This window comes from Rhinoderma darwinii, unplaced genomic scaffold (assembly GCF_050947455.1).
Source record: "Rhinoderma darwinii isolate aRhiDar2 unplaced genomic scaffold, aRhiDar2.hap1 Scaffold_3329, whole genome shotgun sequence".
Lineage (NCBI taxonomy): Eukaryota > Metazoa > Chordata > Amphibia > Anura > Rhinodermatidae > Rhinoderma > Rhinoderma darwinii.
This window is the reverse complement of record NW_027463402.1, coordinates 40,419-52,107: the sequence shown is the minus strand read 5'-3', so window position 1 is coordinate 52,107 and position 11,689 is coordinate 40,419. Positions and strand designations below refer to the sequence as shown.

The window sequence follows — 11,689 nt, the reverse complement described above, 5'->3', positions numbered from 1 at the left end:
ATATTACAGGACATCATATCACACAATGTAACATTATATTATATTACAGCACATCATATCACACAATGTAACATTATATTATATTACAGCACATCATATCACACAATATTATATTATATTACAGCTCATCATATCACACAATGTAACGTTATATTATATTACAGCTCATCATATCACACAATGTAACATTATATTATATTACAGCTCATCATATCACACAATGTAACATTATATTATATTACAGGACATCATATCACACAATGTAACATTATATTATATTACAGGACATCATATCACACAATGTAACATTATATTATATTACAGGACATCATATCACACAATATTATATTATATTACAGCTCATCATATCACACAATGTAACATTATATTATATTACAGCTCATCATATCACACAATGTAACATTATATTATATTACAGCTCATCATATCACACAATGTAACATTATATTATATTACAGGACATCATATCACACAATGTAACATTATATTATATTACAGGACATCATATCACACAATGTAACATTATATTATATTACAGCTCATCATATCACACAATGTAACATTATATTATATTACAGGACATCATATCACACAATGTAACATTATATTATATTACAGCTCATCATATCACACAATGTAACATTATATTATATTACAGGACATCATATCACACAATGTAACATTATATTATATTACAGCTCATCATATCACACAATGTAACATTATATTATATTACAGCTCATCGTATCACACAATGTAACATTATATTATATTACAGGACATCGTATCACACAATGTAACATTATATTATATTACAGGACATCATATCACACAATGTAACATTATATTATATTACAGGACATCATATCACACAATGTAACGTTATATTATATTACAGCTCATCATATCACACAATGTAACGTTATATTATATTACAGCTCATCATATCACACAATGTAACATTATATTATATTACAGGACATCATATCACACAATGTAACATTATATTATATTACAGGACATCATATCACACAATGTAACATTATATTATATTACAGCTCATCATATCACACAATGTAACGTTATATTATATTACAGCTCATCATATCACACAATGTAACATTATATTATATTACAGCTCATCATATCACACAATGTAACATTATATTATATTACAGCACATCATATCACACAATGTAACATTATATTATATTACAGGACATCATATCACACAATGTAACATTATATTATATTACAGCACATCATATCACACAATGTAACATTATATTATATTACAGGACATCATATCACACAATGTAACATTATATTATATTACAGCACATCATATCACACAATGTAACATTATATTATATTACAGCACATCATATCACACAATGTAACATTATATTATATTACAGCACATCATATCACACAATGTAACATTATATTATATTACAGCTCATCATATCACACAATGTAACATTATATTATATTACAGCTCATCATATCACACAATGTAACATTATATTATATTACAGCTCATCATATCACACAATGTAACATTATATTATATTACAGGACATCATATCACACAATATTATATTATATTACAGCTCATCATATCACACAATGTAACATTATATTATATTACAGGACATCGTATCACACAATGTAACATTATATTATATTACAGCTCATCATATCACACAATGTAACATTATATTATATTACAGCACATCATATCACACAATGTAACATTATATTATATTACAGCTCATCATATCACACAATGTAACATTATATTATATTACAGCTCATCATATCACACAATGTAACATTATATTATATTACAGCTCATCATATCACACAATGTAACATTATATTATATTACAGCTCATCATATCACACAATGTAACATTATATTATATTACAGCTCATCATATCACACAATGTAACATTATATTATATTACAGGACATCATATCACACAATGTAACATTATATTATATTACAGGACATCATATCACACAATGTAACATTATATTATATTACAGCTCATCATATCACACAATGTAACATTATATTATATTACAGCTCATCATATCACACAATGTAACATTATATTATATTACAGCACATCATATCACACAATGTAACATTATATTATATTACAGGACATCGTATCACACAATGTAACATTATATTATATTACAGCTCATCATATCACACAATGTAACATTATATTATATTACAGCACATCATATCACACAATATTATATTATATTACAGCTCATCATATCACACAATGTAACATTATATTATATTACAGCACATCATATCACACAATATTATATTATATTACAGCTCATCATATCACACAATGTAACATTATATTATATTACAGCTCATCATATCACACAATGTAACGTTATATTATATTACAGCTCATCATATCACACAATGTAACATTATATTATATTACAGCTCATCATATCACACAATGTAACATTATATTATATTACAGCTCATCATATCACACAATGTAACATTATATTATATTACAGCACATCATATCACACAATGTAACATTATATTATATTACAGGACATCATATCACACAATGTAACATTATATTATATTACAGGACATCATATCACACAATGTAACATTATATTATATTACAGGACATCGTATCACACAATGTAACATTATATTATATTACAGCTCATCATATCACACAATGTAACATTATATTATATTACAGCACATCATATCACACAATATTATATTATATTACAGCTCATCATATCACACAATGTAACATTATATTATATTACAGGACATCATATCACACAATGTAACATTATATTATATTACAGCTCATCATATCACACAATGTAACATTATATTATATTACAGCTCATCATATCACACAATGTAACATTATATTATATTACAGCTCATCATATCACACAATGTAACATTATATTATATTACAGCTCATCATATCACACAATGTAACATTATATTATATTACAGCTCATCATATCACACAATGTAACATTATATTATATTACAGCTCATCATATCACACAATGTAACATTATATTATATTACAGCTCATCATATCACACAATGTAACATTATATTATATTACAGCTCATCATATCACACAATGTAACATTATATTATATTACAGCTCATCATATCACACAATGTAACATTATATTATATTACAGGACATCATATCACACAATGTAACATTATATTATATTACAGCACATCATATCACACAATGTAACATTATATTATATTACAGCACATCATATCACACAATGTAACATTATATTATATTACAGCTCATCATATCACACAATGTAACATTATATTATATTACAGGACATCATATCACACAATGTAACATTATATTATATTACAGCTCATCATATCACACAATGTAACATTATATTATATTACAGCACATCATATCACACAATGTAACATTATATTATATTACAGGACATCATATCACACAATGTAACATTATATTATATTACAGGACATCATATCACACAATGTAACATTATATTATATTACAGCTCATCATATCACACAATGTAACATTATATTATATTACAGGACATCATATCACACAATGTAACATTATATTATATTACAGCTCATCATATCACACAATGTAACATTATATTATATTACAGCTCATCATATCACACAATGTAACATTATATTATATTACAGGACATCATATCACACAATGTAACATTATATTATATTACAGCTCATCATATCACACAATGTAACATTATATTATATTACAGGACATCATATCACACAATGTAACATTATATTATATTACAGCTCATCATATCACACAATGTAACATTATATTATATTACAGGACATCATATCACACAATGTAACATTATATTATATTACAGCTCATCATATCACACAATGTAACATTATATTATATTACAGCTCATCATATCACACAATGTAACGTTATATTATATTACAGCTCATCATATCACACAATGTAACATTATATTATATTACAGGACATCATATCACACAATGTAACATTATATTATATTACAGCTCATCATATCACACAATGTAACATTATATTATATTACAGCTCATCATATCACACAATGTAACATTATATTATATTACAGCTCATCATATCACACAATGTAACATTATATTATATTACAGCTCATCATATCACACAATGTAACATTATATTATATTACAGGACATCATATCACACAATGTAACATTATATTATATTACAGCTCATCATATCACACAATGTAACATTATATTATATTACAGCTCATCATATCACACAATGTAACATTATATTATATTACAGGACATCATATCACACAATGTAACATTATATTATATTACAGCTCATCATATCACACAATGTAACATTATATTATATTACAGGACATCATATCACACAATGTAACATTATATTATATTACAGCTCATCATATCACACAATGTAACATTATATTATATTACAGCTCATCATATCACACAATGTAACATTATATTATATTACAGCTCATCATATCACACAATGTAACATTATATTATATTACAGCACATCATATCACACAATGTAACATTATATTATATTACAGGACATCATATCACACAATGTAACATTATATTATATTACAGCTCATCATATCACACAATGTAACATTATATTATATTACAGGACATCATATCACACAATGTAACATTATATTATATTACAGCTCATCATATCACACAATGTAACATTATATTATATTACAGCTCATCATATCACACAATGTAACATTATATTATATTACAGCTCATCATATCACACAATGTAACATTATATTATATTACAGGACATCATATCACACAATGTAACATTATATTATATTACAGCTCATCATATCACACAATATTATATTATATTACAGGACATCATATCACACAATGTAACATTATATTATATTACAGCTCATCATATCACACAATGTAACATTATATTATATTACAGCTCATCATATCACACAATGTAACATTATATTATATTACAGCTCATCATATCACACAATGTAACATTATATTATATTACAGGACATCATATCACACAATGTAACATTATATTATATTACAGCTCATCATATCACACAATGTAACATTATATTATATTACAGCTCATCATATCACACAATGTAACATTATATTATATTACAGGACATCGTATCACACAATGTAACATTATATTATATTACAGGACATCATATCACACAATGTAACATTATATTATATTACAGGACATCATATCACACAATGTAACATTATATTATATTACAGGACATCATATCACACAATGTAACATTATATTATATTACAGGACATCATATCACACAATATACATATATGAACTTCTATTACACTACAGTAGATAACATGATATTATGTGACAGCCTATGACGTCAGTGCTGTGGTACATACAGTAGATGACCCCGCCCCCTCCTCCGCCCCGGGCCCGGTTATTGGTTGTCTCCCGGCCGCCTGTGTGTGTTATTATTCGAATATAAATATAGAGAGAAGGCGGCGGCGGCGGCAGGAGAAGAAGGAGAAGGAGGCCCGGGCGGCGGAGCAGCACACAGGTCAGCGCCACTGCAGAGCTCCGTGCAACCCCCGGCACCGTCCTGCAACCCCCCGCCGCTAACCAGCACCCTGCCTGCAACCCCCGGCACTATCCAGCACCCTGCCTGCAACCCCCGGCACCATCCTGCACCCTGCCTACAATACCTGGACGCTGTAATGCACGCTCTGGATGCCATCTGACGCTCTTCTGCACGCTCTGGCCGCTATATGACGCTCTTCTGCACGCTCTGGATGCCATCTGACGCTCTTCTGCACGCTCTGGCCGCTATCTGACGCTCTTGATGCCATCTCACGCTCTTCTGCACGCTCTTGCCGCTGTCTGACGCTCTTCTGCATGCTATGGATGCCATCTGACGCTCTTCTGCACGCTCTGGCCGCTATCTGACGCTCTTCTGCACGACTTTTTTGTGATTTTTGCTTTGCACAATGGAGATGGAGAAGCTGCTGAGTGAGTTCAGCTCCGGCCTCCCTGCTGCTGTCCTGTCCCGGCCCTCCACCCTGCTGCCCTGCGGCCGGAGCCTGCTGTACCCACACACCGGGGGGGTCCTGTCCCCGGTCACCAGCCTGGCCTTCACCATGAACCGGCTCACCGGCCTGGGGAGGTAAGAACACTGCTACATGTCTGTACAATGTGTATATATACTGGTGTATACTTGTCTATAGTGCTGTGTGTATACTGGTGTATAGTGCTGTGTGTGTATATACTGGTGTATAGTGCTGTGTGTGTATATACTGGTGTATAGTGCTGTGTGTATATACTGGTGTATAGTGCTGTGTGTATATATACTGGTGTATAGTGCTGTGTGTATATACTGGTGTATAGTGCTGTGTGTGTATACTGGTGTATAGTGCTGTGTGTATATATACTGGTGTATAGTGCTGTGTGTATATACTGGTGTATAGTGCTGTGTGTATATACTGGTGTATAGTGCTGTGTGTATATACTGGTGTATAGTGCTGTGTGTATATACTGGTGTATAGTGCTGTGTGTATATACTGGTGTATAGTGCTGTGTGTATATACTGGTGTATAGTGCTGTGTGTATATACTGGTGTATAGTGCTGTGTGTATATACTGGTGTATAGTGCTGTGTGTATATACTGGTGTATAGTGCTGTGTGTATATATACTGGTGTATAGTGCTGTGTATATACTGGTGTATAGTGATGTGTGTATATACTGGTGTATAGTGCTGTGTGTATATACTGGTGTATAGTGCTGTGTGTATATACTGGTGTATAGTGCTGTGTGTGTATATACTGGTGTATAGTGCTGTGTGTATATACTGGTGTATAGTGCTGTGTGTATATACTGGTGTATAGTGCTGTGTGTATATACTGGTGTATAGCGCTGTGTGTGTATACTGGTGTATAGTGCTGTGTGTGTATACTGGTGTATAGTGCTGTGTGTATATACTGGTGTATAGTGCTGTGTGTATATACTGGTGTATAGTGCTGTGTATATACTGGTGTATAGTGCTGTGTGTATATACTGGTGTATAGTGCTGTGTGTATATACTGGTGTATAGTGCTGTGTGTATACTGGTGTATAGTGCTGTGTGTGTATATACTGGTGTATAGTGCTGTGTGTATATACTGGTGTATAGTGCTGTGTGTATATACTGGTGTATAGTGCTGTGTGTATATACTGGTGTATAGTGCTGTGTGTATATACTGGTGTATAGTGATGTGTGTATATACTGGTGTATAGTGCTGTGTGTATATACTGGTGTATAGTGCTGTGTGTATATACTGGTGTATAGTGCTGTGTGTATATACTGGTGTATAGTGCTGTGTGTATATACTGGTGTATAGTGCTGTGTGTATATACTGGTGTATAGTTCTGTGTGTATATACTGGTGTATAGTGCTGTGTGTATATACTGGTGTATAGTGCTGTGTATATACTGGTGTATAGTGCTGTGTATATACTGGTGTATAGTGCTGTGTGTATATACTGGTGTATAGTGCTGTGTGTATATACTGGTGTATAGTGCTGTGTGTATATACTGGTGTATAGTGCTGTGTGTATATACTGGTGTATAGTGCTGTGTGTATATACTGGTGTATAGTGCTGTGTATATACTGGTGTATAGTGCTGTGTATATACTGGTGTATAGTTCTGTGTGTATATACTGGTGTATAGTGCTGTGTGTATATACTGGTGTATAGTGCTGTGTATATATACTGGTGTATAGTGCTGTGTGTGTATATACTGGTGTATAGTGCTGTGTGTATATACTGGTGTATAGTGCTGTGTGTATATACTGGTGTATAGTGCTGTGTGTATATACTGGTGTATAGTGCTGTGTGTATATACTGGTGTATAGTGCTGTGTGTATATACTGGTGTATAGTGCTGTGTGTGTATACTGGTGTATAGTGCTGTGTGTATATACTGGTGTATAGTGCTGTGTGTGTATATACTGGTGTATAGTGCTGTGTGTATATACTGGTGTATAGTTCTGTGTGTGTATATACTGGTGTATAGTGCTGTGTGTATATACTGGTGTATAGTGCTGTGTGTATATACTGGTGTATAGTGCTGTGTGTATATACTGGTGTATAGTGCTGTGTGTGTATATACTGGTGTATAGTGCTGTGTGTGTATATACTGGTGTATAGTGCTGTGTATATACTGGTGTATAGTGCTGTGTGTATATACTGGTGTATAGCGCTGTGTGTATATACTGGTGTATAGTGCTGTGTGTGTATACTGGTGTATAGTGCTGTGTGTATACTGGTGTATAGTGCTGTGTATATACTGGTGTATAGTGCTGTGTGTGTATATACTGGTGTATAGTGCTGTGTGTATATACTGGTGTATAGTGCTGTGTGTATATACTGGTGTATAGTGCTGTGTGTATATACTGGTGTATAGTGCTGTGTGTGTATATACTGGTGTATAGTGCTGTGTGTATACTGGTGTATAGTGCTGTGTGTATATACTGGTGTATAGTGCTGTGTGTATATACTGGTGTATAGTGCTGTGTGTGTATATACTGGTGTATAGTGCTGTGTGTATACTGGTGTATAGTGCTGTGTGTATATACTGGTGTATAGTGCTGTGTGTATACTGGTGTATAGTGCTGTGTGTGTATATACTGGTGTATAGTGCTGTGTGTGTATATACTGGTGTATAGTGCTGTGTGTATATACTGGTGTATAGTGCTGTGTGTATATACTGGTGTATAGTGCTGTGTGTATATACTGGTGTATAGTGCTGTGTGTATATACTGGTGTATAGTGCTGTGTGTATATACTGGTGTATAGTGCTGTGTGTATATACTGGTGTATAGTGCTGTGTGTATATACTGGTGTATAGTGCTGTGTGTATATACTGGTGTATAGTGCTGTGTGTATATACTGGTGTATAGTGCTGTGTGTATATACTGGTGTATAGTGCTGTGTGTATATACTGGTGTATAGTGCTGTGTGTATATACTGGTGTATAGTGCTGTGTGTATATACTGGTGTATAGTGCTGTGTGTATATACTGGTGTATAGTGCTGTGTGTATATACTGGTGTATAGTGCTGTGTGTATATATACTGGTGTATAGTGCTGTGTGTATATACTGGTGTATAGTGCTGTGTATATACTGGTGTATAGTGCTGTGTGTATATACTGGTGTATAGTGCTGTGTATATATACTGGTGTATAGTGCTGTGTATATACTGGTGTATAGTGCTGTGTGTGTATATACTGGTGTATAGTGCTGTGTGTATATATACTGGTGTATAGTGCTGTGTGTATATACTGGTGTATAGTGCTGTGTATATACTGGTGTATAGTGCTGTGTGTATATACTGGTGTATAGTGCTGTGTGTGTATATACTGGTGTATAGTGCTGTGTATATACTGGTGTATAGTGCTGTGTGTGTATACTGGTGTATAGTGCTGTGTGTATATACTGGTGTATAGTGCTGTGTGTATATACTGGTGTATAGTGCTGTGTGTGTATATACTGGTGTATAGTGCTGTGTATATACTGGTGTATAGTGCTGTGTGTATATACTGGTGTATAGTGCTGTGTGTATATACTGGTGTATAGTGCTGTGTGTATATACTGGTGTATAGTGCTGTGTGTATATACTGGTGTATAGTGCTGTGTATATACTGGTGTATAGTGCTGTGTGTATATACTGGTGTATAGTGCTGTGTGTATATACTGGTGTATAGTGCTGTGTGTATATACTGGTGTATAGTGCTGTGTGTATATACTGGTGTATAGTGCTGTGTGTATATACTGGTGTATAGTGCTGTGTGTATATACTGGTGTATAGTGCTGTGTGTGTATATACTGGTGTATAGTGCTGTGTATATACTGGTGTATAGTGCTGTGTGTGTATATACTGGTGTATAGTGCTGTGTATATACTGGTGTATAGTGCTGTGTGTATATACTGGTGTATAGTGCTGTGTGTATATACTGGTGTATAGTGCTGTGTATATACTGGTGTATAGCGCTGTGTGTGTATATACTGGTGTATAGTGCTGTGTGTGTATACTGGTGTATAGTGCTGTGTGTATACTGGTGTATAGTGCTGTGTGTATATACTGGTGTATAGTGCTGTGTGTATATACTGGTGTATAGTGCTGTGTATATATACTGGTGTATAGTGCTGTGTATATACTGGTGTATAGTGCTGTGTGTATATACTGGTGTATAGTGCTGTGTATATACTGGTGTATAGTGCTGTGTGTATATACTGGTGTATAGTGCTGTGTGTATACTGGTGTATAGTGCTGTGTGTATATACTGGTGTATAGTGCTGTGTATATACTGGTGTATAGTGCTGTGTGTATATACTGGTGTATAGTGCTGTGTGTATATACTGGTGTATAGTGCTGTGTGTATATACTGGTGTATAGTGCTGTGTGTATATACTGGTGTATAGTGCTGTGTGTATATACTGGTGTATAGTGCTGTGTGTATATACTGGTGTATAGTGCTGTGTGTATATACTGGTGTATAGTGCTGTGTGTATATACTGGTGTATAGTGCTGTGTGTGTATACTGGTGTATAGTGCTGTGTGTGTATATACTGGTGTATAGTGCTGTGTGTATACTGGTGTATAGTGCTGTGTGTGTATATACTGGTGTATAGTGCTGTGTGTATATACTGGTGTATAGTGCTGTGTGTATATACTGGTGTATAGTGCTGTGTGTGTATACTGGTGTATAGTGCTGTGTGTATATACTGGTGTATAGTGCTGTGTGTATATACTGGTGTATAGTGCTGTGTGTATATACTGGTGTATAGTGCTGTGTGTGTATACTGGTGTATAGTGCTGTGTGTATATACTGGTGTATAGTGCTGTGTGTATATACTGGTGTATAGTGCTGTGTGTATATACTGGTGTATAGTGCTGTGTGTATATACTGGTGTATAGTGCTGTGTGTGTATATACTGGTGTATAGTGCTGTGTGTGTATATACTGGTGTATAGTGCTGTGTGTATATACTGGTGTATAGTGCTGTGTGTATATACTGGTGTATAGTGCTGTGTGTGTATACTGGTGTATAGTGCTGTGTGTATATACTGGTGTATAGTGCTGTGTGTATATACTGGTGTATAGTGCTGTGTGTATATACTGGTGTATAGTGCTGTGTGTATATACTGGTGTATAGTGCTGTGTGTGTATATACTGGTGTATAGTGCTGTGTGTGTATATACTGGTGTATAGTGCTGTGTGTGTATATACTGGTGTATAGTGCTGTGTGTGTATATACTGGTGTATAGTGCTGTGTGTATATACTGGTGTATAGTGCTGTGTATATACTGGTGTATAGTGCTGTGTATATACTGGTGTATAGTGCTGTGTGTATATACTGGTGTATAGTGCTGTGTGTATATACTGGTGTATAGTGCTGTGTGTATATACTGGTGTATAGTGCTGTGTGTATATACTGGTGTATAGTGCTGTGTGTATATACTGGTGTATAGTGCTGTGTGTATATACTGGTGTATAGCGCT

General features: G+C 33.8%; 1 protein-coding gene across 1 annotated transcript in view; it reads left to right on the top strand.

Moving 5' to 3' along the window:
- Positions 1 to 5,588: 5,588 nt before the first annotated feature.
- Positions 5,589 to 11,689, top strand: part of LOC142704464 (M-phase inducer phosphatase 2-like) — a 44,115-nt gene continuing 38,014 nt past the window's right edge. The window contains exon 1 of the mRNA XM_075848281.1: positions 5,589 to 6,316. Coding sequence (XP_075704396.1) covers positions 6,141 to 6,316 — 176 coding nt within the window. The 5' untranslated portion in view covers positions 5,589 to 6,140. The remainder of the gene's footprint in view (positions 6,317 to 11,689) is intronic.